The sequence below is a fragment of the Streptopelia decaocto genome (assembly GCF_964273445.1).
Source record: "Streptopelia decaocto genome assembly, chromosome: 2".
Lineage (NCBI taxonomy): Eukaryota > Metazoa > Chordata > Aves > Columbiformes > Columbidae > Streptopelia > Streptopelia decaocto.
The window spans coordinates 130,372,265-130,385,050 of record NC_138655.1 but is presented as its reverse complement, the minus strand read 5'-3'; the positions used below and the strand labels follow the sequence as shown (position 1 = coordinate 130,385,050).

General features: G+C 38.2%; 1 protein-coding gene across 1 annotated transcript in view; it reads left to right on the top strand.

Moving 5' to 3' along the window:
* Window positions 1-8,880, top strand: part of DNAH11 (dynein axonemal heavy chain 11) — a gene marked incomplete at both ends in the record, with an annotated part of 86,579 nt that extends 77,699 nt beyond the window's left edge. Inside the window, 6 exon segments of the mRNA XM_082044605.1 lie at window positions 4,475-4,679; window positions 6,015-6,179; window positions 6,680-6,820; window positions 7,070-7,086; window positions 8,340-8,438; window positions 8,877-8,880. Coding sequence (XP_081900731.1) covers window positions 4,475-4,679; window positions 6,015-6,179; window positions 6,680-6,820; window positions 7,070-7,086; window positions 8,340-8,438; window positions 8,877-8,880 — 631 coding nt within the window.
* Between the last annotated feature and the right edge of the window lie 3,906 nt (window positions 8,881-12,786).

Genomic DNA, 12,786 nt, shown 5'->3' with positions numbered 1-12,786 from the left:
TTCTGTGTTTGAAAAGATATACAGTTGAACCTGACCCACACAGTAGATACCACTGTCATAAAATGGCCACATACTGACAACAAATGGATAATTACAAATAATTAAATTCACTGAGCTTCAGACAATCCTAATTTTACGTAAAATATATCTTATCATATCCATCGACAGAAAGCATAGCAAGGGAGATTTATCAACTTGTACTCCTTCCAAAGCAAATTTACTAGCCTGCATATTAGAGAACTTGCTGATCTGTGAAGCAGCTTCATAAAAGTATATCTCCCCTTCCTTGTTTACCAAGATTATCCTTGTGTTATATTCTTGAATATTCTGTAACACCAGCTTCTGGTATTGTTTCTGAATGAAGCCTGCAAAACTAATTCTCAGAGTCAGAGAACTTCAAATATATGTATAATTTACATTTTCCTCAAAATGTGGGTGATTGTAGGGTGAACTGCAGGTACTTGTTATCTGTGAAAATCAGACTTCTTGCCTAAGTGGCTCAACATATATTTAGAAGCCTAACAAGTTTTAGGTGTTCAAGTTTGGATTTATTTTTTTTTATTTTAATTTTGGAGCAGTAAACCTTCTTAGTGGGTCTTAATGCACTGTAGGATGTGACTTTATGTTCAAAATGGCTTTAGAATGCTAAGATTTGTATTAAAATATTTTAGGATGTTTACTTTAAGAAGAGGGAAAAAAGACAAAAGAGAATAAAATAATTTCCAAAAATTATCAGTTGTGGTACATTGCTTTGTTAAGGCATGAAAGGCATAAGAGGACATAAGTAAAATTTGGGTGGAACTTATTAGCAATGTATGCAAAAATTATCCGAAATGCACATAGTTAGATTTTTCTGTAGCAAATAAATCAAGGCATAAAAGTAGGTGCCAACGCTTATACAGTGTTGGGTTTTGGCCCTCGCCTGCTGGAAGAGTGAAGCCATTGAACAGGTTTGGTACGCATAGGCTTTAGCATTTGAACATTAAGCACTGTTTCCTATCCTGTCTCCTCAGCACCTCTCTTTTGGAGATCACTGGATGTGAGCATTAACTATAATAGATCAATGTCATTTTAACTCCTAGGAGAGAAGACAGAGGAATAAATTCATTGTTCGTAAGTCCCCTATTTGCATTCACATGAGTTGTTACACCTGCTCAAATCCTTTGCACGTTCACAAAGTGCATGTCTCTTCGGTTGCAAGATCAAGTTATTACAAGATTCTTTAAGATGTCTTGAAATTTGATTTATGTGCAAATGTAGCTTGTATGAACAAGTTTCCATTCTTACGAGGCATGACTATTATTCATGAAACAGCAAGACAATTCACTCAGTTTCTCCACAGGGAGAAGCTTTCCTTGCCTTGAACATCTCACCAGCTGTGCAACTTTAAATCAGTGCTTTTCCACTGAACTCGTTTGACCAACTTGCACAGTTTACCTACTGAGATTGCCTAGTAACAGCTCCATTCTGTGCTTGTTTCCACCTGATTTATTCAGCTTCATTCTCTACATTACTTGTTGGAGTCTGCAAGTCGGTTCTAGAGGCTTTTAATTTTAAGCGGCGGGAACTGAAAGAAGCCTCCTTCGGAAAATGTGTTTATCCCTCTGTCTTCACATTGAAAAATATTGTTTCCCTTTCCTTTCCTATCCAAGAATTTATCACTTCTTTTCCATCTTGCTGAGTTGATCCAAAACATTTAGCTACAGGAAGCTATCCTACTTTCTGCTATTTAGAGTCATGGCATGTTTTGGAGAACATATGCCCTGAAAGGTACTGGTTTTGAGTTGCATGAAAGTGTCTGCTAAGAAAAGTTTTTGCATAAACTCTTGAGCCATTTCATGATATGAAGTTGTGTTCCTATAGTGAAGATTTTTCTGGCATCATAAATTCCTGTCTTTGAAAGACCTGAGCACTCTTTCCTCAGGCAGCATATACGCAAAGGAGATGTAGATCTTTGTGCTGATAACTCATGTTTTGACATATCAGACCAGATGTTGCATTGTTCATAGACTTCTCATAGCTGAGAGCTTAGTATTCGTGTTGCCTTCTGAAACTTATCTGAATTTATATTTGTTTTTTCCAAAAATCTGTTGTTCCTCAAAGTGTATACAAGACTTTTAAAGTGCTTTGCGGATCCTTTTTTAATGCCTTAATCTCTTTTATTTCAAGATCTACAAGAATTTCAACAGAAAAAAAAATAGTGAAGAACAATCTGTCTTTAATATACTTTTTATGTTCTCAAATAACAGGGAGTTGGAGCTCACATGGAAGATGCTCTGTCTGTTCCTGGGTAGAACAGTACATTAATTCAGTCCATTCTATCTGCCTCTGCTAGTGGAATAGGAGATTATGAGCAAAAAATTACCAAAAGTAGAACTTGGTTTTAGTAATTTGTCTGGCAACCATTTTTTTTGCGATGCCTTCTGGTATGGACTTCCATAAATAGTGCCTGTATCTACTTCATTTCTTCGGAATCCAGAACAAACCTCTAAACAGATACATTTAATTGAAAAAAATGAAGCAATTCTACTGGGTTTCTCCACCTCTGCATTTACTGTTCTTGCTTACACTCTTTGAAGCATATGAGAGCAATAACAAAACATTTATTTTTCCCAGATCTGTAATTAACAGAAAACCTAGAGTAGCTACAGTAATAAAACGCACTGAGTCATTATGTAGTTTTTGCCTTTCATAGATGATAATCACCAAAATGGGTAATTTATTGCTCCTGTGAATTGAGAACCCATAGAGTAAGTACTTGAATCCAGAACTCTAAAGCTTACTATGTTGCCACATAGACCTTCTGAAATATAGTGTGACTCCCTTAGCAAAGCTTTTTCCACTGACAAATCAAACTGGAAAAGTTGTCTTCTGTCAGATCTCTGCTTGCCTCTTGTCTCTGTGTGTGTGTGTACTGAAAGCAAAGCAAAACTGTCAAGCTCTGCTGTTTTATTCCTTCCAGCTGTAGCAAGTTTTGAAGGCTGTGGAGAGACCACAGTATCAGAATTGAAATCCGTGTTGCAGAACTGGAAGTTGAATTCACGTCCACCTGAGAGAGGTTGTATGGCCTGAAGGACATGACTGTATAGCTAAGTTATTTCACTATTATACAAGCATAAGCCCACAAAGCTCATCTCCAGTAGTTTGCGTGGCAGTAGTATAAAACATAGATGCTCGATGCTGAGTTTTGTAGAGTCACAGTTTTCCTAGCACTGGACATACTAGGTGGTTATTTTTAGTAATTCACTGCTGTAGATCATAAGTGACTGTCTTTTCTTCCTGATCCTTGGTGAAATGCAGAAGTGCTTTCAGGACAGGATTTCATTTAGCCTGTGTCTTCTGGCTGAGGGGATGTCAGAAGCAGGCAAGGATGTTAAGAGCTGAAATATGTGTCCTTGACTCTGGCAATGCCCTATAATATCCTAGAAATAAAGCAGTGTTAAACTTTGTACAGAAAATACTTTTTAAACTCATGTTCTGATGTGACTTTCATGAATTGCATTTCAATTATTTAGTATCTAGACCATTGCAATCACTTTAAAGATTGATTTGACTTAAGAAATGTCAATCAATTTGAATTTTGAGAAAAGGTTTTCTGTCTGTGTATGTTCCATTGTACAAATATTCTACTGACTTTTTTTAAACAGAATTTTGTTACTGATATTTGGATCTCCGTTCTTGGCAGAGAACATTCAAAGCTATTGCTGTGTCAAAAACATTGTACTTGTGCCTGTGTGTGGTAGGTGATGAATGAAGACAGGCATACTGTTCACAGTGCAAGCAGATGACACAAAGTTGTGGCACGTGCTCACACCAGACCAGACGCAAAGCGCACACTGTAGTCTATAAGCAGTCTTTCCATTTTTTTTTGGTGCTGTGCCATAGAAGTAGGAAGGAGAACTTTATGTTACCTCACTGCTGAACCCCAAAATAGTGCTTCAGCAGTAGTAGTGTTGCTGTACGGAATAGACTGGCACCTCTCCTTGAATACAAGGGGTCAGAAAATGACATCTCTCCAATAAGGGATCTTATTCAGGGAGTGAGAGGTGAACCTAGCTATAACTCATTCTGCATCTGCTTAGGTTTTCTAGGATTTACTGCTAAGCTATTTAAAAAGATGAAAAAGTGAGCTATATTTAAGGAAATGATTTTGAGAACTAACAGCTATCTCATTAACAATTGTTTGAAAACTTCCTAAATTTGTGTTAAGTAATAAAGACAGATGTTTACCCCTAAGTCACAGACTCTGTCTGCTGTATATGCAAATGAAACTATGCCCTGTGTATTCTTCATATAATTTTGATATATTCAATCAACCTTATTTTGTTTCTTAGTCTGCAGGCACCTAAAGTTTGGCTTGTATCCATTTCCTATGCTTACAAGATCATGCAGTACCCATCTTTTGCATTCTAATATATTTATGGCGTTTTAATTCAGTGAGATCCTCATTCTTGCACATTTTATTCCTTCCCAGGTATATCAAGACTGAAGTCAAAGAAGGTGAATTCAACAAGAATTTCTGTCTCATCCTTCACACTAAGCTGGCTAACCCTCACTACAAGCCGGAGCTGCAGGCTCAGACCACCGTCGTTAATTTCACTGTCACCAGGGATGGGCTGGAAGACCAGCTGTTGGCTGAGGTTGTTAGTGCTGAAAGGCCGGACTTAGAAAAATGTGAGGTAAAGACTATATTTTGATCTGTCCATTGCTCCATCTGAGATTTTAAGGTTAGCATTGATATGCTTGTTTGAATCTGCTGCAGAGTAACCCATATATTAGAAGGATATACGTTAGTAACCCGTATATTAGAAGGATTTTAAGGGTCAGATTCTGAAAAGTGTAGAAAGTACTTCTACTTATTTGCTCAAATCTGTGCTTCCAGAGGGCTGGGCTTGACCTAAAGCTCTGCTATAAATTAAATTTATTGTGATCTCATTCCCACACTTCTTTCTACTGCTTGCTTTGCTCTGTGCATTGCATTTAATTTACAGTGCAGGATTTAAGCCTCCTGCAGTGCTTTGTGCTTCAGTGATCTCGAACCAATAAATGTCAATAAAATTTCATGCCAGTCTATAAGAGGATATGATGGCACTGTTAGGACCTGAGGCATTTGGTTAATAAATCATGGTTTATTCCTGCAAAGATGTAGTTCTGTGGCTGCTGTAGTCATATCAGCATATAGTAACTTATGAAGAGAAACGCTTTTATAGCGGATTATAGAAAGGACTTCGAGCAGTCTGTGATCTATGAGCTAAAACGTGAAAAAATACTTAGGGATTTGAAATGAATAATAAGAATACTTCCTATTTCTCTAGTGTGTCTTTTCCAGTTATCTCATGTAATTTACTAGCTTCATCCACAAAGATTTGCTACACCTCTTTGTGGTCCTGCTGCTTCATGCAAGGGCAAACAAGGTCAGAGAGTTTAATTACACCTTGAAGAATGAAAGTCATGTACTTGGGAACACGATCTGAAAACAGCTGGCCACTTTCTTCCGCATCTGCACATTGCTCCACATGGGGCTGTATGTTTACACCTGTAGCACCTAAGGATTTTTGGTGCAAGGGTCAGACTTAGATAGAGAGCTCCACATAAGACTAGTCAAGCTCTTTCCCTGTCAGAAGGTCAGTCCAGTAGAGCGGACTGACCACGCTTTCCCACACTGCTTGCTGCCAAAGTGGGGATCTCCAGCCTTGTGCTACTGTTGGTTTTCTCAGATGCCACATAAGTTACCACTTGCCATCTCTGACAGGATCCCAATCTTTTTGTCTAGTCGGAGGGAGAAAGAGGCTAGGGGAAAGAGAAAGTTCTGGTCCGTGGTGACCTTAAGCTTCTTGTTTTGGGTGGCCCAGGACCTTAGCGCTGGTGTACAGAGACAGAAGGTAAATTGTCTTTTTCAGAAGTTAAATTAAATTAATTGATGTAATTAAACAGAAAATATAGCTGATGAATGCTATAAAAGACTATTTTTTGCAGTAGTTGTTTAAATACAGTGTTTTCATTCTCTCTGCTAGTCAGTCCTGGCCAAGCAGCAGAACTGTTTCAAGACCGAGCTCGGGCAGCTGGAGGATGACATGCTGAGCAGCTTGTCAGCTGCCCAGGGCAGTTTCTTAGACAACAGTGAACTTGTAGAAAAACTCAAAACAACAAAGTCAACTGCAGCAGAAATACAGCACAAGGTAATAACAGTTGGACTATTCTTAACAGCTTAACATCACATGTAAAATGTGTATTATTAATTAATTTTAGAGAGATATTTCTGTGAGCTTGGAATAGTCAAATTCCTGTCTGTCTAGTAAGTGCTGTCCACCCACATATTCACAGTTTAGCTGTATCTGTATGTAGCTGTCACCATGTTTTTTTTCCATTTTGATTCAGATGCTTGAGTTAGTACTGAAAAGACATGTATCAGCATGAAATGGGAACAGATATATTCATATACGATTGCCATATTTTCACAAGTGAACAGGCATATTGCTGCAGAAAGCTGTCGTTCCCTAATGTTTACCTAAGAAAAGAAGATTGCTTACCTTAAATATTTTCTACTGTCTGAAATAAAGTTGGTTTAGTTCTAGCGTACATCCATACTCTTTCTTTTGTACACATAGGAATGTTTTGGTAATAGTGTGGGATAATCACGACCCTTTAAAAATTAAGTGAAACAACCTTCATCCTGTAGATAGCTGAAGCTAAGGAAAATGAAGCTCAGACTAACATGACAAGAGACCATCATAGACCGACAGCCACAAGAGCATCTGTTCTTTACTTCTTTATTAACAGTCTGGACAGCATCAACCCCATTGACCACTTTTCACTGAAGGTAAGAATTTATCTTGCTGATTTGGTTTCAAAGTGCCAGGAACAGAACTCTGCCTCCAGCAGTGATGCCCAATATGTTAGTTATCATTTGTACCAGATGTTTACATTTGCAGGGCTGCGTGTCTGAGAAAGGAGAACGCGATGTGATCTCCTGCTGGTCCATAACACAGGGCATTCCCACAGGTCTCTTTGTCAGCTGTCTCCATTCTGGCAATGTTTTATGACTGTGCTTTACCTTCTTTTTGTTCAGCCATCCCACAGAGTCAGGTAGGAAAAATTTTGAGGGATTCTGTATAAACAATTCACTCTGGTAAATTTACCAAATGATCTAATGCTATGAGGAAGGGAAATCACCCACTGCAAAATTACCAGCTTGCCTTAGTGCAAGGTTCTGCCTGCTGAGTTAAATAAGGAAGCAGAAGAATATTGCTGTTTGCATCCCTCACCCCTGGTTTACTGAAAGTTTCCATAAAAGCCTCTTGGCAGAAGTGCTTTGCATTTTAAACTGCTTAGGGCAGCTCTTCTTAGAAGGCTACAGTCAGAAACTAATTATCTTATGAGTAGAAAAACAAAAGATCAGAATTCAAATAAATAAAAATAATTGTACTTGTTTTCAGGCCTTCAATGCAGTCCTCCACAAAGCAATTAAGCAGGCTGAAAATGCAGGCAATATTCAGTGTCATATCTCTAACCTGAATATAGCTGTCACATATTCAACCTTTATTTTCAGAAGCCAAGGACTTTTTGAAAAGGATAAGCTAATTTTCTTGGCCCAAACAGCTTTTCAGGTGAGGAAAAATTTTCACATCGGTGATACTGATATTTACTGGGTTTTCTGTGTTTATTTAGTGGAAGGTGATGCCTCTGAGCAAACAATTTATCTTGCTTCTTTTTGGCTATGCAGTTTCTCACACAGTGTGACTGTTGCTTCAGTATCAATTACAGAAATTCCAAAGATATTTTAATGTAATTCTTGTCTTTTAAAATGCTGCAATGAGTTTGTGAAGCTACACTGAGGATAAATAGCATGATTTAGCTGCTTGTTGTTCGGCAATTAGCATTGAAATAATGTGGTATGTAAAGTAAATAATACATATCCATATCACATTCAGGCTGTTACTTTTCCTTTTAGCTTTAGTACCAGTATGCCTGGGAAAAAAATTAGGGCTCAGTTGTACTGGGTGGCAGGTTTTGCCCTGAAGAGCTTGCTTCAGGTTGTATCACAGAGCTGATCAGTAACAGAAGTAGGAATTAAACTAGAAACCAAGAATTTGGGAGGAAGGTAAAATATTTTAAATTGAGTAATCTCATTCAGGAGAGGATAGGAAAAAAAAAATCAATTGACACAATGCATAAGTTGGAGTTTAAAGCAAACAGATACGTCTGGAAAAGAAGGGAGAGGAAAGAGGGGAAACAAACTGGTGATGATTTCTCTGCATCATGGTGCAGATGGATCTATCCAAATGACCTTGGCTTTTCTTTTAGCACTGTGTTGCTTAACTATTCTCTTTTTTTTGTAGCAGTGGTACAGGGATGGATCATGAAGAACAGAAAACTGTATGGCAGCTGAAAAATAAGCTCTATCACAATTACAGAATAGACAGAAACTGGAGTAAAAGGTAAACTTCTGATTTATTAAATACATTTTTAGATTGAAAGAGAGAGGGCTTTTAATAGAGGAAGAAATGTATTTATATCAGAAATGAGAGAGAATATATGGTATCATAGCGAAAGTGTCTCTTCTTCCCACAATATGTGTTTATCTAAGGTTAATTTCAGTGTGCAAGACTCACATTTTTATGTATGATGTTTATGTTTCCACAGGCTAAGGAAAAATGACTGCTATTTTTGGTTAGCTCATCTTAAAATTTGTGTGAATTTGTGTTTCAGTACATAAATGCTTTATATATAACATATATATATATTTAAAAACACATTATATACTTTTATTATATATAAATTATCTATCTATATGTATATAGATAAATGCAGTTATATTTTCTGCAAAAAGTTTTGACTGAGAGGTAATGTTTATTTTTCATGGTGTTTTTTTACAGGTAAAGGAAATTTCATTTTGGGGAAGGGAATGGTTTTAAATAAAATTGTCACAGCCTTTAGTGACTAATATCTAATAATATCATTCCATTTGTGATAGATTTCAAATAAATATTTTAAAATATCATTAAAATGAGATGTAAAATACTATATCAAAGTTTCAAAAAATGCAGCTGTAAGAATTCTTGTTGCTTCAAGCTCCCTACTCAGTAATACTGTGAGCAGCGAATACTTTAAGGCAGAAGTGGCTCTGAAGGAAGTCTGACCTTTTTCAATTTTGTATGCTGTCAAGATTCGTCTAAGAAGTAAAGAGATAGGGCTCCTTGAATTGGATTTCGTTTTGCAATTCGGAGTTGAACACGCTTACAAGACTCCTGTTGACTTCTTGACTATGCAGTCATGGAGTGCCATTAAGGTAGGTTGGGAAAATTGCTTTTCAGTTCTAAATCTTTTCTGATGTTATTTCTGGAGGCATGCTACAACTAGACAATTTCAGATAAAGTCATGCATTACACTCTATTTTGTAGCAGAACTGGTAATTCTTTCAAAGAGGAGTTGGTTTGTTTTTTGAATGTATTTTTCCTTAGACATCGTGTACTGTGCTTTGTAAGGAAATTGTTTTATGCCTAAAAACACGATTTTCACCTTCATACCACTCCTTACTATATAAAGTAAATGTCCCATACAAGGTTTCCAGTTTGACATGTCATGATGTTTAACAGTAAGCAGACAGTATGGCAATACTGACCAAAGTAAACTCTTATCAGTAATATTATGTGTGTGTGTGCATGTGTATATATGTAATCTAGTATTTTGAGGTAAATCCTGAGTCCCTTGTAATTGGTTAAACCATATTTTTACATGCTCCAAAAGTAACTCTTCATACTTCATTCTTCATGCAGAAGGTACACCATCTGCATTTATGTCTTTGGCATATTTCCAGGCTATGTCAGTGATGGATGTGTTCAAGGGGTTAGACAAAGATATTGAAAGATCCATCAAAAGACGGAAGAGGTGGGTAAACTCAGAATGTCCAGAAAAAGAAAAGCTCTCCCAGGAACGCACAAATAAAAACTCTCTTCAGAAACTAATCATACTGAGGGTGCTCTGCCTGGACAGAATGACGTACGATCTGAGGCATGAAATCTGAGGGTATGTCTCAGGGCAAGTGTGTGTGAGGGTGGCTTGTATGTGTCAGCACAGAGAAAACTCAGATTTTAGGAGAGAAGCAAATAACTTGTAAAACTGGGTGGTCAACCAGAATTTTAAATCAATGACTGTGGTTCTTCCCAGCCTGTTCTGCTGGTGAAGAGCTCATAAGGCGGTAGTGTGGTGAGACATGAGTGATGGCATATCTAGAGAGCTATTCTAGTGATTTCAGCTGCATATAGGTACGCTGAGAATGTGCTCATTAATAAAGGGAAATATAGTAAACTATGCTATTAATAGCTAAAAGTGTATTTCTTAATGTTAGTTCTCATTATGGTACTAGAGCTGGTAGCTAAACCCGCAAGATTGCAATTTTTCAGGTCTTCGGTCTCTAAATTTGGTGATACCAAGGAAGATTCAGTTGTGGATACTTACCCATCTTCTTTCAGATGTTTTCCAGTTGTACTGTTTTAATCTTTTGATCCCAAGTGATGTTCTCATAGACCTGATCCTCCATATCCCACCATCATGACTTTTACTCATTCACATGCCTTCTGAGAAAGCAGTTTTTCTGTCCTGAGTGTTTATTCTGTCCAGCTACCCTGGCTTTAAGTGACAGCATTGCTATTGCATATGGATAGCTTCTTGGACTCAGGTATTGAAGAGGTCCTTTTCATTCATAAGTTGATGTTCTCTGTTATATGGTTGCTATCCCACACAGGAATAGGATTGATCATCTTCTGTCTTACTTTACCACCTGCCTCCCCTTCTCAGCTTCAGTTCACTTCCCTGACATTTTCTTTAATGAAATGGCTGTTAGACTGTTGCTGTCAGCTGCTCAAATCTGAGAATGGTGCAGGCTTGAAGCCTGTATCAGGGGAACATTTTTGGTGCACATTTTCTGTATGTATAAGAATTTTGTGGAGGGAAAGCTTGGCTCAAAATACATGGAAAGAACAAGGATAGACTTAGCAAAATCACATTAAGAGAGCAGTTCAGCCACTCCTGTGTTTTTCATTCCGTCTCCAAGAGTAGAGCCATTTGAAGACATTGAGACACTAAGTAATCTTATTTGCTTCTGGTGCAAGGATCACTCAACTGTCCTCCCACTGAAGAAAGAAAAATTGACCTCGGAAGTGAAATGGAGCATGCAGGGCTAGAAATTTAGATAAATCAATATACAGTTATGCGCTTGTGTGTATATGCCCGTACACACATACGTGTAGGGGTGTATTTTAACTACGCAGAACAAAGCCTTCTGGAATCACCTGTCACTACAATGGAGTACACATTACTGTGGGAAAGTTTGGCATGGTTTATTTTCAGCAGAAGATTCAAGTTCTGAAGTTTCTTCCACCCCCACCATGTTCATGGTAAATGGCGTGGATGAAAAGTTAAGGCCATAAGCACTACAGTATGAAGAAATTTTTAGACTGAGCATTCCTCTGCTTGGCATGATGCAGGTTTCCTTTGTACTGTTTTCTACCTTTTGACTAGATGAGGGCCAGAGGGCAATTTTCTCCATGCTCATGTAATCTTGTGCCCCCTGTGACTAAATAATGGTCATTATACAAACTATATTCAATTGTATAGGGCTCTGTGGCTTTATACTCAAGATTACTATTCCCCACAGACAATAGTGAGAATACCAGGTTAATACAGCTGTGACCTCACTGTGCTCAATTTAAACTCAGGCCTCACAAGGTGAGAGGCTTGTGCATTTACCCACTGAACCAATCAGTTAAAAAACTGATGTGATATCTACCACATGTTGCTCCCTTTTTCATAAGGGAATTGCTCTGTACCCCCTGTAAGAGTTTCTAAAGCTCAGTAACAATGCCGAGCATCTATCAAAATGTCAAAAGGTTCATTATCTTAAAACCAAGGGAACAGATTTCTGCAGCTTTTTCTAATACCAGCAATAAGGCCACTGTTGAGAGCTCGCAATTTTGCTTGTTGAAATTGTAAGGGTTTAGTGAAGTGCTTCAGAAGAAGTAATATGCATTGCACAAGTGATAGTGAAATTAATGGGGGCATTATCATTCTTTTTCCCTTCTGCTCTGCTAATTTTCCTATCTCCTCCTCCCTCCCTGTCACTCACCCTTCCCCAATTATTTCTTTTACAGGCAAAAAACTTGAGTTCAGTATAGATTCTGGAGGATTTCATAACATCTCTTCAGAACGAGGGCAGGAGATGGTTGCAGAGGAGGCACTCTTGAAGGCTGCCAGACATGGCCATTGGGTTCTTCTCCAAGTGAGTGTCAAGCAGTCTCCCTGGTGGGGGCTGTCTCCTCAGTTGAAGGGATATTCCCAGAATAAAAACAAAATATGTGGTAGATTACAGCAAAAGTTTTAAACTGCTAATAATCTTGTTCCTTTTTGCTTTTGAATGTAACGGGATAAACCTTATGTTAATTGAGTGTATGCCATGTTTTTCTGAATGCTATCCTCACCCTCCGAGGAGGAACTGCAAAAAAAACAGAAAGCTTCTGGTGGGTAGGTGGGACTGCCCTCAGGGCACACACTTGCCCTGTGTAATTAAGAGCTCCTTTTCCGTTTAATGGGCCGCAATAGAGACTTTAATAAAATGGGTCTGACTCTCCCTTGGGAAGCTGTGTAATTAGCTCTGGAGTGCTGCTCTTCTGAGATAGCAGCCGCAGCTTTGCCCGATGTTTTATGGACCCAGAGCCCACTCAGCAGCAGACAAAAAGATCTGTGCAACACCCTGGCGAGCTGCGGTTCCCAACACAATGATGGAGGTGA